At 44.6% G+C, this 20,531-nt stretch overlaps 1 protein-coding gene across 4 annotated transcripts in view; it reads left to right on the top strand.

Moving 5' to 3' along the window:
• Positions 1 to 20,531, top strand: part of cacnb1 (calcium channel, voltage-dependent, beta 1 subunit) — a 132,067-nt gene that overhangs the window by 95,941 nt on the left and 15,595 nt on the right. For all 4 annotated transcript variants that reach the window (XM_070864683.1, XM_070864684.1, XM_070864682.1 and 1 more), the window contains exons 9-11: positions 1,707 to 1,816; positions 17,850 to 18,001; positions 19,417 to 19,512. In XM_070864683.1, coding sequence (XP_070720784.1) covers positions 1,707 to 1,816; positions 17,850 to 18,001; positions 19,417 to 19,512 — 358 coding nt within the window. The remainder of the gene's footprint in view (positions 1 to 1,706; positions 1,817 to 17,849; positions 18,002 to 19,416; positions 19,513 to 20,531) is intronic.

Raw genomic sequence — 20,531 nt, 5'->3', positions numbered from 1 at the left:
GTGGGAGGGATAAAACTCACCTTTGACCAGGGCTTAAAATGAGCGGGCGAGGATTGGCCCATTCTCCTTTGTCAAGTGTTTGGGGGGAGCCAGTCCACAACTGCCCATCTTGTGCCGCAACCAAAGTTAAATTCAATCCCCGAGAGTGAAACCAAAAATCTCCCAGTGAGAGTCCAGGGGATGGTGGGGAGTTAAACTCAGGCCCTCTGAATGGGAGCCCAGCTGGAACTTGAGAATTGAACTCGGTGGGGGTGGAGGGTGAGAGGGGGGGGGGGTGAGAAGTGGGGGGTGGGGATGGGTGCTGACCAGGAGTGAGCTTTACTCTTTACTATTCAACAGGCTGGGGCTTCTTTCTTTAGAAAGAGAAGATTGAGGGGTGAGCTGATAGAGGCCTTTACGATAATGAACGGACTTGAAAGGGTAGATAATGAGATGTTTCCACTTGCGGGGAGACCAGAACGAGGAAACATAAATACAAATTAGTCACACATAAATCCAATGCGGAATTCAGGAGAAAGCTCTTTACCCAGAGAGTGGAACTCGCTACCACAGGGAGTAGTTGAGGCGAATAGCATTGGTGCATTGAAGGGGAATTGGATAAACACATGAGGGGGAAAGGAATAGAAAGATGGCGGATGAAGAAGGGTCGGAGGAGGCTTGTGTGGAGCATGAGCACCGGTGGGGACCTGTTGGACCAAATGGCCTGTTTCTGTATTGTAAATATTATGGGGCCGAAATTGTCCGTTTCTATAAGAGCCGTGACTACCTCAAAGAGGCGACCATGGGTCGGTCAGGTCTCGCGCCTTTTGGGCGCAGAGTCCCCGACATTTAATAAATTGCCCTCCATGTTTTTGTCTGTGGTGATTGTCGTCGCCCTGTCGGGCACGCAACGACCTCCTCCTGACCGGCGGCGACCCCATTTCCGCCCCACGCGGGCAATTGCCCCGTGGGAGCGGAGCGGCCGACACTCGGTGTCCCCGACAGCTCTCCCCGGCGGGAAGATGCGTGTGCCTGGGCAGCGCAGGCGCTATTTTCTTTTCATTGTCGGCTGACTCCGAGGTCGGCCCAACAATGACGGCCACGGGTTCAGCCGGGCCACCAACAGGCTGCCCTGGCACCCGCTCATGGGTACCGGGCCACTGGCTGCGCCGAAACCCTCCCTGATGGCCCAGTGGGTGTCACTAATGTGGTTGCAGTGCGGTGCGGGTGACGATCAGCGATGCCCGCTCCCGTGCATGGGCACATCCGCCCCGCAGCCAAGCGGAACACCGCCCCGAGGAAAAAAAATAAACAAAGAGCTGAATGTCGCTCGAGTCTCCACCCCATGGATTGGGGCAGAGAAAAAACTAAAAAAACAGTGAGAGTACCACTTTTCTATTGGAGGGCAATTTCGGCCCCTTTCTAGTAGTAAACTATTCCTGATAAATTATGGGATACAGCCCTTCCCAGTGTCAAACTGTGCCTAACAGAGCAGCAGGGTCCCAAAGCTCAGTGGTGGGTTGTACTTTGCTTGCTCATTTCACCCGGAGGCTCATGATATGGGTATTAATATTGGCCTCAATGTCCTCGGTGTTCGTGAGAGGAAAAAAAATCAGGCAATAGTCCTGCTCCTGATCGCCCTCTGATGGCACCTGGTGGAAAGTGCATATGTGAATGCCAGTGCTTTCGGTGGGAAGGCTACAAGTAACCCTGCTTTCTGTTGACAGAATATCAATCACACGAGTTACAGCCGACATCTCACTTGCCAAACGATCGGTGCTGAACAATCCCAGTAAACATACAATAATTGAGCGCTCTAGCACTCGCTCCAGCCTGGGTGAGTAACTCTCTTCCTTCAGTATCCCGTGGATTTCTGTCCTTAACAGAAAACCACTGCAGCTTTTCACAACATATTTACATTTCAATCGTACAGCGGCAGCCTCTCCACCTCTGTAGAACAGCCCTGTAAATGATGAACATGTAGCTTGTCAAAGAACTGTTCCCACTGGCAGGAGGGGTGGGTAACTACAGGACACACAAATTTAAGATCATTGGCAAAAGAACCAGAGGGGGAGATGAGGAGAAATGTTTTTACTCAGCGAGTTGTTGTGATCTGGAACGTGCTCCTGAAAGGGTGGTGGAAGCAGATTCAGTAGTAACTTTCAAAAGGGAATTGGATATATACTTGAAAATGAAAAAATTTGCAGGGCTACGGGGAAAGAGCAGGGGTGTGGAACTAATTGGATGGCTCTTTCAAAGAGCTGGTACAGACACAGTGGGCCGAATGGCCTCCTGCCCTGTATTATTCTATGATTCTTAGCCTCGGGTGCATAAGGTTTGCTTACACAGTGTTTCTCTGAGTCACTGTAGCACAATGGCTACTGAAATGTGTTAGGTTCATTCTCGAACTTGTTTATATGTGATGTTTGGATCATGTCTGGCCTTTCTCCACAAGGCTGGCATCCATTCTCCGCACAAGGAGAACATTTTCCTTTTACTTGTTCCTGACACGTTTTGAATGATATTTCTACAGAGGCTACCCCATGGCTACACAGCTTTGTACAAGTGTATCAACCTTCGATTAGTAGCCTCAACTTACGGAAACATAACATTGCTAGCTACGGGAAATATTATATGGTGAAAGTGTTAAGAAATGCCGTCGGTTTTCGGGTTAATGTGGGTACATGGCTTTGCGGGGTTGGATTGAACAGTGTGGCTCACACGTGCTGTTGGTGAGCCCCCATATTGGTGATATATGACTCTGTCACTCTGACTATGTGACTCTTATTGATAACTTGTGTTTCAGCTAGAAACAGCAGCAGGTTCCCTTACAGCACATATGAAGTGTCAGAGGATAGTAGAGTAGACAGCGCCATCTGATGCCAGGAGGCGGTATTTCTGCCCATTTCTGTTACTTATCCTTCGGAGAAAGGTTCAGATTGTTCAGACACAGCTTCTGCCATCTTTCTGATGAGCTGTTAAACACAGCCCTATCTGCCTGTTCAAGGCCCTACCACATAGTGTACCCAGATTTCCAACAAGCGTCTGCTAACTTTCTATATGTGAGGCTATGAATTAAACTGGAAGATGTGAGGATTCAAGATACATCTTGGGCCTGAGTGAGAAACTGGCTGAAGGTTAGTAAACAATCAATACTTGTTAGAGGAGTGCGGATGTTGTAGGGGAAATACTTAATGAGGTGCCTCGGGTCATATTTTGGACAATTAATGTTCCAAAAATATGATCATTAATTCACACCAATGCTTTAGATTCAGAAACACAATGCAAATTCAACAGACATCAAAAACATAATGTTGTCATTATCACATTGCTCTTTGTGGGAGCTTGCTGTCTGCAAATTGGCTGCCACCAATTGGCTTTCCTACTTTAAACAGTGACTACATTTCACAAGTACCTCATTGGTTGTAAAAAGCGTTATAGAAATGCAAGTCTGTCTTTCTTCAAATTGATCAAATGACACCAAACTAGGAGAAAGAGTTGATTTGGAAGAAGTAGCTCAAATTACAAAGTGAGTTGGGCATCAATATGCAAGTGGACAGATGAAGTATAGTGCACATAGGAAGGAAAACTAGGTGAGATCCATATTCCATGACTGGTCTTAAAATAGCTCAGAATGAAGTTAAAAGACATCTAAGGAGTCTTTGTAGACTTGATACTCAATATGTCCCATCACTGCAGAGCAGGAATCAACAAATAAATGGAATGCTGAACCGTGTAGCCAATACAGTAGAGTACAAGTCCGAGGAAGCCATACTAAAATGATGGTGTGACGACAATGTCCAGTCAGGTCAGTAAAACGTAGGGGAAATATTCAAGCAAAGGAGGCAGTGTAGGGAAGAGCCACCCGACTGATTCCCAATGTTTAAAGGTCTCCTTTTTGAAAAAGGTTTGGAGAAACATGGGCTTCTCAGTATCCCAGATTTACCTTGTCCGAGTTAAATGTTCTACTCTTTGCTTTCATATTTCTCCTGGACTGCGTGTGCTGGAGAGATCACCTCTACAGTGAGAACCTGCTGTCAAGCCCAACAGAAAACAATGATATACACTTACCGCATAGAAGTCACCTATGTATAATGATCCCCAGCTCCCAGAGGTGGTGGGCACAGTCGAGGGAAATCCTTATTAGTCAGGAAATTGTGTTGGGGAAATTGATGGGATTGAAGGCCGATAAATCCCCAGGGCCTGATGGACTGCATCCCAGAGTGCTTAAGGAGATGGCCTTGGAAATAGTGGATGCATTGACAGTCATTTTCCAACATTCCATTGACTCTGGATCAGTTCCTATGGAGTGGAGGGTAGCCAATGTAACCCCACTTTTTAAAAAAGGAGGGAGAGAGATAACAGGGAATTATAGACCGGTCAGCCTGACATCGGTAGTGGGTAAAATGATGGAATCAATTATTAAGGATGTCATAGCAGTGCATTTGGAAAGAGGTGACATGATAGGTCCAAGTCAGCATGGATTTGTGAAAGGGAAATCATGCTTGACAAATCTTCTGGAATTTTTTGAGGATGTTTCCAATAGAGTGGACAAGGGAGAACCAGTTGATGTGGTATATTTGGACTTTCAGAAGGCTTTCGACAAGGTCCCACACAAGAGATTAATGTGCAAAGTTAAAGCACATGGGATTGGGGGTAGTGTGCTGACATGGATTGAAAACTGGTTGTCAGACAGGAAGCAAAGAGTAGGAGTAAATGGGGACTTTTCAGAATGGCAAGCAGTGACTAGTGGGGTACCGCAAGGTTCTGTGCTGGTGCCCCAGCTGTTTACACTGTACATTAATGATTTAGACGAGGGGATTAAATGTAGTATCTCCAAATTTGCGGATGACACTAAGTTGGGTGGCAGTGTGAGCTGCGAGGAGGATGCTATGAGGCTGCAGAGCGACTTGGATAGGTTAGGTGAGTGGGCAAATGCATGGCAGATGAAGTATAATGTGGATAAATGTGAGGTTATCCACTTTGGTGGTAAAAACAGAGAGACAGACTATTATCTGAATGGTGACAGATTAGGAAAAGGGGAGGTGCAAAGAGACCTGGGTGTCATGGTACATCAGTCATTGAAGGTTGGCATGCAGGTACAGCAGGCGGTTAAGAAAGCAAATGGCATGTTGGCCTTCATAGCGAGGGGATTTGAGTACAGGGGCAGGGAGGTGTTGCTACAGTTGTACAGGGCCTTGGTGAGGCCACACCTGGAGTATTGTGTACAGTTTTGGTCGCCTAACCTGAGGAAGGACATTCTTGCTATTGAGGGAGTGCAGCAAAGGTTCACCAGACTGATTCCCGGGATGGCGGGACTGACCTATCAAGAAAGACTGGATCAACTGGGCTTGTATTCACTGGAGTTCAGAAGAATGAGAGGGGACCTCAGAGAAACATTTAAAATTCTGACGGGGTTAGACAGGTTAGATGCAGGAAGAATGTTCCCAATGTTGTGGAAGTCCAGAACCAGGGGACACAGTCTAAGAATAAGGGGTAAGCCATTTAGAACCGAGATGAGGAGGAATTTCTTCACCCAGAGAGTGGTGAACCTGTGGAATTCTCTACCACAGAAAGTTGTGGAGGCCAATTCGCTAAATATATTCAAAAAGGCATTAGATGAAGTCCTTACTACTAGGGGGATCAAGGGGTATGGTGAGAAAGCAGGAATGGGGTACTGAAGTTGCATGTTCAGCCATGAACTCATTGAATGGCGGTACAGGCTAGAAGGGCCGAATGGCCTACTCCTGCACCTATTTTCTATATTTCTATGATAGGTTTCACATTGCTGTTACAATTGTTGCCTGTAATAAGTGTTTTTTTTTCCTTCATTCACTCATTTGCCGATATGATGGCCCCAAGTGAATTTCAAGAAGAAGAACTAGACCAGCATCAGGAGCAGGACTTGCTGGGGATTTTGTCTCATTTGTCAATCACTTTTCAAGAACTTGACCAAGACATTATGTTGCATTCCTTCATTTCCTGCTACTATTTCATCACCTTTACACCATGTGATATAAGTATCTTGAAATCTAAAAAAAAACTGAACTATAAAAAGTGCACAATATTTAAGAGTTGGCCTCAAGTACAATACATGTACATACAGCATGAGCTCTAGTTCCATGTTCCTGATCATAGACCTTTTCTTCCTCCTATGCTGAACCAACATGGGCATTGGGCAGTTAGTACCCAACTTTATGGGAGGAAAAAACAAAGCTAGGTGGGAATGTAAGTTGTGAGGAGGATGCAAACAGGCTTCACTTACTCACCAATAACCTGCTCACTGATGCCCAGTTTGGGTTCTGCCAGGTCCACTTGGCTCTTGATCTCATTACAGCCTTTGATCAAACGTGGACAAAAGAGCTGAATTCCAAAGGTGAGGTGAGAGTGAGTGCCCTTGACATCAAGCCAGCATTTGACCGAGTGTGGCATCAAGGAGCGCTGGTAAAATGGAAGTCAATGGGAATCAGGGGGGAAAACTCTCCACTAGCTGGAGTCATACCTAGTACAAAGAAAGATGGTTTTGGTGGTTGGAGGTCAATCGTTCCAGCCCCAGGACATCGCTGCAGGAGCTCTTCAGGGCAGTATCCTAGGCCCAACCATCTTCAGCTGCTACATCAAGGACCTTTCTTCCAGCATAAGGTACAGTTGTTGATGACTGTACAGTGCCATTCATAATTCCTCAGATATTGAAGCAGTCCATGCCCGCATGCAGCAAGATCATATGACATTCAGTCTTGGGCTGATAAATGTAAGTAACATTCATGCTGCACAAGTGCCAGGCAATGACTATCTTCAACAAGGGAGTGTAACCACCAGCCGTTGACATTCAAAGGCATTGCCATCGCCGAATCCCCCACCATCAATATCCTGGGGGTCACAATTGACCAGAAACCTAATTGGACCAGCCGCATGAATACTGTGGCAACAAGAGCGGGTCCGAGGCTGAGTATTCTGTGGCAAGTGTCTCACCTCCCGACTCCCCAAAGCCTTTCCTCTATCAACAAGGCACAAGTCAGGAGTGTGATGGAATACTCTCCACTTGCCTGGATGAGTGCGGCTCCAACAGCACTCATGAAGCTCGACACCATCCAGCACAAAGCAGCCCGCTTGATTGGCACCCCATCCACTAACTTAAATATTCACTCCCTCCAGCACCGGCGCACCGTTGCTGCAGTGTGTACCATCTACAAGATGCACTGCAGCAACTTGCCAAGGCTTCTTCGATAGCACCTTCTAAGCCCGCAACCTCTACCACCTAGAAGGGCAAGGGCAGCAGGTGCATGGGAGCACCACCACCTCCAAGTTCCCCTCCAAGTCACACACCATCCTGACTTAGAAGTATATCACCATTCCTTCATAGTCACTAGGTCAAAATCCGAGAACTCCCTTCCTACCACCATGCGGACTGCAGAGGTTCAAGAAAGTGGCTCACCACCACCACCTTCTCGAGGACAATTTGGGGTGGGAAATAAACGCTGGCCTTGCCGACGGCACCCACATCCCTCGAACTAATAAAAAAAAGTGGAGGGATACACACTAGCTAAGTGAGTGGGCAAGAACATGGCAAGTGGAGAAATGTGAAATTATCCACTTTGGTAGGAAAAATAGAAAAGTAGAATATCTTTTAAATGGTGAGAGACTGGGAAATGTTGGTGTTCAGAGAGACCTGAGTGTCCTTGTACATGAATCACTGAAAATTGCAGGTGCTGCAAGCATTTAGAAAAGCAAATAGTATTTTATTTGGCCTTCATTACAAGAGGATTTGAGTATGAGTAAAGTCATCTTGCTGCAATTATATAGGGCCTTGTTGTGACCACACCTGGAGTACTGTGTACAGTTTTGGTCTCCTCACCTAAGGAAGGGTATACTTGCCATAAAGGTCCACCAGACTGATTCCTGGGTTGGGAGGATTACCCTATGAGGAGAGATTGAGTAGACTAGGCCTATATTCTCTAGTGTTTAGAAGAATGAGAGGTGATCTCATTGAAACATACAAAATTCTTAGGGCATGGCAGGGTCGATGCAGGCTGACTGGGAAATCTAGAACCAGAGGCTTCAGTCTCAGAATAAGGGGTCAGCCATTTAGTATTGGGGAGAAATTTCGTCACTCAGGTGGTGAATCTTTGGAATTCTCGACCCAGAGGGCTGTGGAGGCTCAGTCATTGAGTATATTCAAGACAGAGATCGATTGATTTTTGAATATTAGGGGAATCAAGGGATATGGGGCTAGTGCAGGAAAGTGGAGTTGAGGTAGAAGATCAGCCATGACCTTATTGAATGGCGGAGCAGGCTCGACAGGCAGAATCGCTGATTCCTGCTCCTAATTCTTATGTTCCTATGTAATTCAGACAGGAGCATAACAGCAAGTTGCTGGCAGAGAGATTTTCTGATATTCAGCAGCTATGAAACATGCTCTGAGATCTTTGTGATTATTTTACATTTCTGTGATTTGTTTTTATTGTGCTAACCATGGAGAGACAAATTTAGGGAGCTAGGAGCTAAATTAAAAAGTAGGACCTCAAAAGTAGTAATCTCAGGATTGCTACCAGTGCCACATGCTAGTTAGAGTAGGAATCGCAGGATAGCTCAGAAGAATACGTGGCTTGAGGAGTGGTGCACAAGGGAGGGATTCAAATTCCTGGGACATTGGAACCGGTTCTGGGGGAGGTGGGACCAGTACAAACCGGACGGTCTGCACCTGGGCAGGACTGGAACCAATGTCCTAGGGGGAGTGTTTGCTCGTGCTGTTGGGGAGGAGTTAAACTAATATGGCAGGGGGAAGTAGAATGGGGGCAGAAGCAAAAGATAGAAAGAAGAAAAGTAAAAGTGGAGGACAGAGAAACCTAAGGCATAAAGCAAAAAGGGCCATATTACAGCAAAATTCTAAAGGGGCAAAGTGTGTTAGAAAGACAAGCCTGAAGGCTCTGTGCCTCAATGCAAGGAGTATTCGGAATAAGGTGGATGAATTAACTGCGCAGATAGCAGTTAACAGGTATGATGTAATTGGCATCACGGAGACATGGCTCCAGGGTGACCAAGGCTGGGAACTCAACATCCAGGGATTCAACATTTAGGAAGGATAGACAGAAAGGAAAAGGAGGCGGGGTGGCATTGCTGGTTAAAGAGGAAATTAATACAATAATAAGAAAGGACATCAGCTTGGATGATGTGGAATCACTATGGGTGGAGCTGCGGAATACCAAAGGGCAGAAAACGCTAGTGGGAGTTGTATACAGACCACCAAACAGTAGTAGTAAGGTTGGGGACGACATCAAACAAGAAATTAGGGATGCATGCAATAAAGATACAGCAGTTATCATGGGTGACTTTAATCTACATATTGATTGGACTAACCAAACTGGTAGCAATGTGGTGGAGGAGGATTTCCTGGAGTGTATTAGGGATGGTTTTCTCGACCAATATGTCGAGGAACCAACTCGGGAGCTGGCCATCCGAGACTGGGTGATGTGTAATGAGAAAGGACTAATTAGCAATCTTGTTGTGCGAGGCCCCTTGGGGAAGAGTGAACATAACATGGTTGAATTCTTTATTAAGATGGAGAGTGACACAGTTAATTCAGAAATTAGGGTCCTGAACTTAAGGAAAGGTAACTTCGATAGTTTGAGGCATGAATTGGCTAGAATAGACTGGCAAATTATACTTAAAGGGTTGACGGTGGATAGGCAATGGCAAACATTTAAAGATCACACAACCTGTCTGGAGTAAAAATAAAACGGGGAAAGTGGCTCAACCGTAGTTAACAAGGGAAATTAAGGATAGTGTTAAATCCAAGGAAGAGGCCTATAAATTGGCCAGAAAAAGCAACAAACCTGAGGACTGGGAGAAATTTAGAATTCAGCAGAGAAGGACAAAGGGTTTAATTAAGAGGGGGAAAATAGAGTACGAGAAGAAGTTTGCCGGGAACATAAAAACTGACTGCAAAAGCTTCTATAGATATTTGAAGAGAAAAAGATTAATGAAGACAAATGTAGGTCCCTTGCAATCGGATTCAGGTGAATTTATAATGGGGAACAAAGAAATGGTAGACCAATTGTACAAATACTTTGGTTCTGTCTTCGCACGAAGGAAGACACAAATAACCTTCCGGAGGTACTAGGGGACCGAGGGTCTAGTGAGAAGGAGGAACTGAAGGATATCCTTATTAGGCGGGAAATTGTGTTAGGGAAATTGATGGGATTGAAGGCCGATACATCCATGGGGCCTGATAGTCTGCATCTCAGAGTACTTAAGGAAGTGGCCCTAGAAATAGTGGATGCATTGGTGGTCATTTTCCAACAGTCTATCGACTCTGGATCAGTTCCTATGGACTGGAATGTAGCTAATGTAACACTAATTTTTAAAAAGGGAGGGAGAGAGAAAGCGGGTAATTATAGACCAGTTAGCCTGACATCAGTAGTGGGGAAAATGTTGGAATCAATTATTAAGGATGAAATAGCAGTGCATTTGCAAAGCAGTGACAGGATCGGTCCAAGTCAGCATGGATTCATGACAAATCTTCTGGAATTGTTTGAGGATGTAACTAGTAGAGTGGACAAGGGAGAACCAGTGGATGTGGTGTATTTGGACTTTCAAAAGGCTTTTGGCAAGGTCCCACACAAGAGATTGGTGTGCAAAATCAAAGCACATGGTATTGGGGGTAATGTACTGACGCGGATAGAGAACTGGTTGGCAGACAGGAAGCAGAGTGTCGGAATAAATGGGTCCTTTTCAGAATGGCAGGCAGTGACTAGTGGAGTGCCACAAGGCTCAGTGCTGGGACCTCAACTCTTTACAATATACATCAATGATTTGGATGAAGGAATTGAGTGTAATATCTCCAAGTTTGCAGATGACATTAAACTGGGTGGCGGTGTGAGGGGGACGCTAGGAGGCTGCAGGGTGACTTGGACAGGTTAGGTGAGTGGGAAAATGCATGGCTGATGCAGTATAATGTGGATAAATGTGAGGTTATCCATTTTGGGGGCAAAAACACGAAGACAGAATATTATCTGAATGGCGGCAGATTAGGAAAAGGGGAGGTGCAACGTGACCTGGGTGTCATGGTTCATCAGTCATTGAAAGTTGCCATACAGGTACAGCAGGTGGTGAAGAAGGCAAATGGTATGTTGGCCTTCATAGCGAGGGGATTTGAGTATAGAAGCAGGGAGGTCTTACTGCAGTTGTACAGGGCCTTGGTGGGGCCTCACCTGGAATATTGTGTTCAGTTTTGGTCTCCTAATCTGAGGAAGGATATTCTTGCTATTGAGGGAGTGCAGCGAAGGTTCACCAGACTGATTGCTGGGATGGCAGGACTGACATATGAGGAGAGACTGGACCAACTGGGCCTTTATACATTAGAGTTGAGGAGGATGCGAGGGGATCTCATAGAAACATATAAGATTCTGACGGGATGGGACAGGTTAGAAGAGGGTAGAATGTTCTCGATGTTGGGGAAGTCCAGAACCAGGGGACATAGTCTTAGGATAAGGGGTAGGCCATTTAGGACTGAGATGAGGAGAAACATCTTCACTCAGAGTTGTTAACCTGTGGAATTCCCTGCAGCAGAGAGTTGTTGGTGCCAGTTCATTGGACATATTCAAGAGGGAGTTAGATATGGCCCTTACGGCTAAGGGGATCAAAGGGTATGGAGAGAAACAGAAAAGGGGTACTGAGGGAATGATCAGCCATGATCTTATTGAATGGTGGTGCAGGCTCGAAGGGCCGAATGGCCTATTCCTGCACCTATTTTCTATGTTATGTTTCTATGAAGGGGAATTATCCACATTGGGAAATGGAGCCGGAACAGGCACAGTGGGCTGAATGGCCTCTTTCTGTGCTACATCATTCTATGATTCTATATCGTTTCGTTTTTATAAAATCATAAAGTGACCAAAATGATGTCTATGGATTTGGAAAGTATTGCAAATGACCACTAAATTCAAGTACAAGACTTGCTGAAATAAGATTTCAGTTTCACCCTTCAACCCAGAGTGAAATTAACACAGCCCGGGATTACCACATCCAGTTTGGTATCTATAATCTATTGCTGATAATTCAAGGACATTTTTGCACAAAAAAGAAAACTAACTAACATAAATAAAATGTAAACTTTTAAAAAAATGTTTGTATTACAGATACAAAGTCTGAAATCCAGCAACCTTGGGACTGAGTCTGTGCCGGTTTCCAGGTTTTACCGGATTTCGGACCATGTTGTTGGCGCTCCTCGCCGCCCGCCGATTCTCGCCACCAGAGGCCCCTTGGCGCTGCATTTTTTTTTACCAGTTTCCTTGACCCTCACCGCCCAATGTCGCCATCATGGCCGCCTCAAAAATGGCCAGTTTTCGGACAATTCCGGTTTTTGGAATCCCGAATTCGGGGCATTGTACCTGTATCCAATAGTTCAAATTAGCTGACTTCAAATTAAGAACAGAAGACTGTACTTTAAAATAGCAAATGTTGGAAGTACACAACAGGTCTGTGAGCAAAGTCAGGTTAACCAGGGATTCACCACATCTTTAGACTTCTAATTATAGTGGGAAAAATAGAGGCTTTTTGTATTTTATTCTAAGGTCATAATAAAATGAATAATGAACATATATCATAATTAACTGGTAATCTACATTAATCTACTCTAACATACTGATAAATTCTAATCGGAATTTGAATAAATATTGCTGTGCCGCATGCTTTGAACAAATTAAATTGACTGTCTTTGATTTTTCTCTCATTCTCTCACTCCATCACTACTCTCCTTCCTCCTCAGATGTTCTGGGTATGTATATATTACCATGACGTGCCCATGCCATTATCCTGTGTCTCACGTGTGTGTGTGTACGTGTATGCACCTCGAGTTGCTTATCATTCCTTGCACTCAGGGTTTGCCTTCGGGCTTTGGAACGTAGTCAGTTTCCTGCGATCTCGATTCGAATCAACACGTGGCTGCCTCTTGTTGTTTTGTCCTTTTGGAATGTGAATGAGAAAACAATGCAAGAAGCATAGGTGGTTTCAAAAAAACTGTGCATGCATGCTCTCCTTGCTTTCAATTGGAGAATGCACATGGATATCAAGGGCAGCACAAGCAGAAGAAGACACAGCATCAATGCCAGGGTATGCAGGGGGCTATAAAGACTCTCAGGCCACTATACAAGGCTGCAAGGCAATCACTAGTGTCATGGAAAGGTAGCAAGAAACAGAGAAGTCAGAAATCCTATCTGCCCCATCAGAGTGTTTTGCTTTCAGCCACCCTGGATCTCTTACAAAGTCTTGCCTCTGGATGGTCAGTTTTTGCTCGTGTCTAGGATGTGCAGTACTGCTGGTCCTCGGAGTTTCACTTAACTTGACCATTTTGGGATGTTGCTGATGGCTGGTGTCGTACTGAGCCACACAGATCAAGGAGGCCCCAAGTTGGATCCACGGCCCACATTGAGTTAACAGACCTCAGCCAGGTCAGTGTTAGGGATGCTACAATTGGCATCAACATTCATGAGCTGAAGAGGGAGACGGTAACACCTTTTATATAAATAAAAATTCTAAATCTAAAATTCAGATTGCTCTTATAATTACAACGTGCTTTAAAAAGAATAAATCTGTATCGTTGACACCATTGTCCTATTCTTTGTGATTGATGGTTTGGGTTGATTGGACTTACTACAGGAAGAATGTTTTGTAACATACAGTGGAAACTACTCTGCTGAGACCCCCCCTCCAGTGCTCTATAGAAATTGGGGGATAATTGAGAGTTCCCAAATTCTGGTCTTACACATATGGTAGAGTATTATCCTAAGCGTGGGAAAGAAGACAGCACAATATAAATGTCATAAATTGATGGAATAATTTTTGAGATTGAAGAAGGTTAGTGTTAACTGTTCATGCAGTGAATTGACTTCTCAAGCAAGGCTTTATCCCATGAAAACTCTCGATAGATAATCTGCAAGGTATATAATTGGAGAGTGAATAATAGAGTAATACTGTATCCTTATCTGGTGAAATATTAGTCTTGCCTGGCTGTGTCCCAGTCACACTATTCTCTCTCTTTTCCCTATTCCAGCATTGGCAGGATTTCACTACTAGGCACCAGAAACTTGACCATACTTTTAATAATCATCCAGCGAAGGGCAGGGTGCAGATTAAAGCTTCACAAGAGCTAGGTCCAATCGCTGTTCTGTGTTGAGCTAGCTGATCTCAGTAGCATGGAACTAGTTGTATGCTACCACTGACTTTAGCAACCTGGGATAGGAAAGGGAAAATTCAGCCAGAGTTGTCATGTGTCATCACTATCCAATTACCCTTGCTGGAACGCGCATGCGTGCGGGCATTGGGTGAGGATTGGTCTGGGTAGGCTGCGCTGCCTTCCACAGTCAGATAGCTGACCAACACTCAGTTGTCTAAGCGCACACATGAAGAATGGCCACAAGAGGGTGCTGGCATCCATGCAACTGTTAACCAACATGACAAGTGCCTTTGAGAGAGTAGGGGAGAAAACCTGGAGGGATAGGACAATTCATGAATAGTAGTGGATAATTGACGATGCAATTCCTTTAAGAACTCATTACGTTTGAAACTCAGATGCTGTCCTAGTAATTCAAAAATGTAAACACCATTGTTACGACCCAAAATATATTCAAGTAGCTTCATTTCATTAAATATTTATTATTACAGTTGCTGGGGAATTGGTGCACTATCCACAACCCTACATCTCCATCCAGCACTTCAGTGATTAGAATAAGGACTGAGTTTAGGCATCAGCGCAGAGTTTGAATCGGAGTTGACCCCCACCACCCCTTGACCTTTCTGCATTGTTTGTCTGGAGTTTTTTTCCTCTGTCCTGGATGCATGTAGCTGCCTTGCTGCCAGTGTATGCACTGCTGTGTGTAACCTGGTACATGGATAGTCCATTGGTATGCAGTACACTGGCAGCGTGTTGTTAAGCAGTATGCAGAGAGTATGCTGTAAACCAGTAGTTAGTACACTGCTATCCAGCATGCATGCAGAAAATCCACAATCCAACATGTAGACAATGCATTACTAACCCATACGGAATATGCACAACTATTTCATATGTAGAGAATGTATTACTACTTTGCATGTAGAAAATGCATTGCTTTCTGGCATATAGGAAATGCATTACCATCAGTCATGCAAAAAATTCCATGCAGAAAATGCATTACCATCAGACATGCAGGAAATGCATTACCATCAGGCATGCAGGCAATGCATTACCATCAGACGTGCAGAAAATGCCATGCAGGACATGCATTACCATCAGGCATGCAGAAAATGTCTTGCAGGACATGTGTTACCATCAGGCATGCAGGAAATGCATTATTAACAGGCATGCAGAAAACATCACACAGGAAATGCAGTGCAATCTGGCATGCAAAAAATGTGTTACTGAGTAGTATACATAAACATCTGAAGACATCCCAAACTGAGATCTGCGTGGAACTAAATTCTGCACAGACCTGTGGCTTGGAAAGGCCAGTCGTGGATTGTTTTACTGAAATTGTATCAAAAACCATGAAGTTACAGAAACAAAAATATGTTTAGATTATGGAAATCAAAAAAAGTACTGTGTATGCATTTAATATAGTGTTGTTTCCCCCTCATCTTTTGTTGACTTTCCTCTGCTGATCTGCCTAATGTTCTCTTATTTCAGAAGCTGTATTTTAAATGCCACTGTAGTTGCATTGTTCAGGTATGAGATGGCCATTTTAATGGTGTTGTCTACTGAAGACTCATCATCCTATGTTGGAATTAAAGGCACTGCAAATAGACTCACTCCCCCTGGGCAAATGGATGGGAAAAAAAAAACAGGGTTTCTTAGTAATGTAGGAATTGCGAGTCAGAGAAAGACCAAACTCCATCTAGTTCACCATCGACCCTCCTGGTAGTCACAAGATACAACGATATGGAGTTGTTGACCAATCACAGCAATCGATCTCTATCAATTAGTCTCCCACAGACCCAGACATGAAGCGAGGAAACCCCCAGTGGTGGAATGCTTTGGGAACTGACACACTCCCCGGGGACCCACTGTAAATATAGACACACTCCCGGGGGGAGCCCCTGTGAATACCGACACACTTTGGGCCCTGTAAATACTGACACAGGGCCCAAAATCGCCTGTTCCTTCCAAACACGCTACACTCACCATAGGTCATAGAAACATAGAAATCTACAGCGCAGAAGGAGGCCATTTTGGCCCATCGTGTCTGCACCAGCCGACAAAGAGCCACACCGCCCTCGGTCAGCAGCCCTGAAGGTTACATATTCTATGAACAATGGCGGAAAGGTAAAGAGCACTGCGACACCCCTTGCACCGAAATGTTCCACACTCCTCCCCAACCAGAGTCATGTGATCTCTTGGGAGAGGCAAAAACCAGATTAAAAACCCAGGCCAATTGAGGAAAAAAAAAATCTGGGAAAATTCCTGTCCAACCCTTCCAGGCGACTGAATCTAGTCCAGGAGGTTACCCTGGCCGTATTCGATTCCCTGTAGTACTTACCATCATTTCTGCGCCAGCCAACAAGAGGTTATCCAGTCTAATCCCACTTAACATATCTCGAATGAATCATGCACTATATCCCAAAAGATTATTTTCTGAAAGAAATCTATCTAATTTGCATTTGAAGGAACTTGATTGTTATCCAGCGACCTCTGTTGGAAAAGTGTGCATGTGTGTACGTTTGGGTAAATTCCATAGGCCCATGAATTGCTGACCTGTGTTCCCTCTGAGCATCACTGAGAACACCCGAGTCAGCCTGCAAACGAGGTCAGGGTCTATCTTAGCTGTGACAGCTTCCATAGTCAAATAGCTCGCCAACACTCGCTGTCTAGGCTCATACATAAAGAATGAGCACTTGGATAAGGCACTGGACGGCACCCAGCACCCATGAAACTGCAGCCCAGAATGAGTAACTACCCTCAGGAGTGCAAGGAAGAAAATTGGAAAACTAAAACAAATGGTTTATATCCAAACACCACAAGCATAGCTTAAAACGATTATAAATTAAAGATATGCTCAGTGGCTCAGCAGATTTACAGTGAGTAACTGACAGTAATGGACAAGGATGGTACCAGCTTTGATCTGCAGTCTGTACTGAGTTAGTTACTCTTATACATGATGGTAGCAGGGACTGTTGCAATTGCTCTCGGCCCTCACCCCATTAAAGAGGAAAAGTTATCCAGGTTTTCCACTCCTCACTGTACACTGACCTTGCTGGAGGTGTGTGTTGGTGAGCATTAGCTGAGTAAAGTATCAAGCTCTGCTGGGATGGATTCAAGAGTCAGATGGCCTCTTGACACGCGCTGTCAGGCACGCACAAAAAGAATGGCCACTTGAGTAAGCTGGAGGCAACTCGTGTGCTTGGATCTGTACCTCAGCAAGGAGTCAATGCCTTCAGGTGGGGAGTGAGAGGAGAAATCTAATGACAAAAAAGAAAATTCTGGATTTCCAATTCTTTTTTGCCGTTGTCATGGTTTCATGACTATCATTGCTTGTCGTCAAATCCATGATCTGAGATGAACAATTAAATATGAAACCGAGCACCCCAATATAAGATGTTGTCTATCTGTGCTGTGTAGTTGGAGGGGACAAGCTTTTCATTAGATCTCTCAATTCCTGCCTATGGTTCTGAGTTTGAACCCAACTGTTGAAAGTATAGACCTCCATGTAACCCAGAAACCCCTGCTGATTATTGCAAGCCAGCAATAATGGCCTTGTCATTATTACAAGACATGTGTTACTTGCTGAAGAGTACACAGAATATTGAACCAAAAATGATTCTTCTAGAAGGGGCCTGCAGTATTTGATCTGTTTTTGTTACTTTCAGTAAAAGTGCCTTGTTTTTTGGCTCTTTCCCTGTAGCTGAAGTACAGAGTGAGATAGAGCGTATTTTTGAACTAGCCAGGACACTGCAGTTGGTGGCTCTTGATGCAGATACCATAAACCATCCTGCCCAACTTGCCAAAACCTCTCTGGCCCCAATTATAGTCTACATAAAGATTGCGTCACCCAAGGTAAGAGACTTTAAAAGTTTTTATATTCCACACAGTGTAATTCAAGCACCACTAATATATTTTTATTCACCCAGCTCCCTGGCATGGTACACAGCGTTTGAAAGTGGCCCGCACTCGGGCCTTCCTTAACACTACTGCTAACCAGGCTTGGAAGTTTAAGAAGCAACCCGGAGTGACTCTTTTTCTGTCAGAAAGGGTATGCTTGCTTGCCCGATGGCTTTGAGGTAACAATGCCATATCGGAAATATAAAACCAGGAATTCTCCAGGTTCAAACCCTGGTGCATGCCTCAGTTAGTTGATCTCCCCATGGATGATGGATGGGGAACGAACAATGGATGCAGCATCCCTGGATCAGGGAAGGGAATATTGGCCAGCATTCTTACTCCTGATCATTATCCAGCCTTACTGAAAAGTATACATGCCTGGATGTTGGGTGAGGGAAGGATCAAACTGGGCAGTGATGTCCAGCCTTCCAGTGCTCACATGTGAACATTGGATGAAAGCACCATGAGTCTTTAGGGAGGAGCACAAACAAACAGACCTCTTGAAGGCTTGTGTATGGCTACTGGGAAGCGACACTGGAATGTTTGATTTCTTTCAAGGCAACAACCATATTTTTGTGTATTTTTGCATGGACTTTGGGGGACTACTTTGAATTGAACAACAAGTTCTCAGACACATCATCATTGATAATGCATTGTTGGTGGAGTATATATATGTATTAGGAATTAGTGACACTGAAGAAATGTCTTATATTTTTTATGTTCTTATTGGGGAGCGGGCAGGGAAGAGGAGTTGAGCCCAAGATCAGATCAGCCAGGCTCGAAGTGGCACATGGCCTACTCCTGCTCCTATTTCTTATATTCTTACATTCTTATGATGTCAGTGAATCTGAAATTGGAGGGAAGAGCCTACACAATTTCAAAACCTGTTCTTTTTACATCTAGGATGTGGGTTTGAATCTAGCCCCAGATTAAAGAGATCAAAGTCTCCTCTGGATATTAGCTGTAAAGATCCTAATTGAAATATATTACAGCAGTCCAACTAATTGCTAGTATGTGTATATTTAACGTAGAAAACCAATAAATATTTACATTGTTGCAGTGAGGGGTTACTGTGTATCGGTGTTACAGTGAGGGATCCCTGTGTATTAGAGACTGTTACAGTGAGGGATCAGGAAGTGTTATAGTGAGTGGTTACTGTATATCAGAGTACTACAGTGATGGCTCACTTATCAGAGAATGTTCTCGTGAGTGGTTACTGTCTTTCAGAGAGTGTTGTAGTGAGGCAGGTTACTGTATGTCGGAGTGTGTTACAGTGAGAAGCCTCTAATATACGAGTGATACAGTGAAGCGTTATAATGCGTAAAAATGTTACGCTGAGGCTTATTATTGTGATTAATTTTTGGTTGTAGGTGCTACAGCGGCTGATCAAGTCACGAGGGAAGTCTCAGGCTAAACACCTGAACGTACAGATGGTGGCGTCAGACAAGCTGGCCCAGTGTCCTCCGGTCAGTATCTCGCATTCTGAGGAAAAGGGGCTTCCCTGAGCAGAAATGCACCCGTATTAATCAGTTTCTCTCTTCATCAGGCCTCACTCTTACAGTCTCTTTGTGTACCTGGTAATTCTGGGGCCGACAATGCTCTAAAAAAGATTGGAGATGCTGGGTTTGGTTTCTATGGAAGAGAGGAGGCTGAGGGATGACCCTATTGCGGTGTATAAAACTATGAGGGGCCTGGATAGAGTGGATAGGAAGGACCTATTTCCCTTGGCAGCGGGGTCAACAACCAGCGGACATCGATTTAAAGTAATTGGTAGGAGGTTTAGAGGAGATATGAGGGTAGATTTCTTCACCCAGAGGATAGTGGGGTCTGGAACTCACTGCCTGAAAGGGTGGTAGAAGCAGAAACCCTCACCACATTTTAAAAATACTTGGATGTGCACTTGAAGTGCCGTAACCTACAGGGCTATGGACCAAGAGCTGGAAAGCGGGATTAGGCTGCATAGCTCTTTGTTGGCCGGCATGGAACGAGGGGCCAAAATGGCCTCTTTCCATGCTGTAAATATCTATGATTCTATGAACTCGGATGTATAAACAGTGGGGTATTGCCAGGAGCAGTTGGTTCTGTATTCAGTGCTACTGAGAGAACGTCATCCTCCAAAACAGCAGTAAAAAAATAGGTCTAGCATAAAGCTTCTATGCTTATTAATGATGAGCTGGTGCAGCATTCTACAGCTGCATTGCCAACTAGTGAACTACAACTAGTGAGCTGCTAATTCCACTGCTGCCTTATTTGTATTCTGCTGATAGTTTCTGTGTCAGTGCAGCAACTTTTGCAGATATCCTCAACGACCACTGTTTCCATTCCAGTCCATATGTATCCTGTGCTGCTACTTCACAGTCATACTCACTGTTGAGATCTTCCTCGTGTTGTACAGGCTCTTCCGATTAGTTGATGCTGTCTTCACTCCTTGGATGAGACATTACCTCTTTTGTGTATTTGGCAGCAGTGGTGCATCACCTTGCTC

Source organism: Pristiophorus japonicus, chromosome 21, assembly GCF_044704955.1.
Source record: "Pristiophorus japonicus isolate sPriJap1 chromosome 21, sPriJap1.hap1, whole genome shotgun sequence".
Lineage (NCBI taxonomy): Eukaryota > Metazoa > Chordata > Chondrichthyes > Pristiophoridae > Pristiophorus > Pristiophorus japonicus.
The sequence above is the reverse complement of the archived record's forward strand: the minus strand, read 5'-3'. Positions and strand labels throughout refer to the sequence as shown.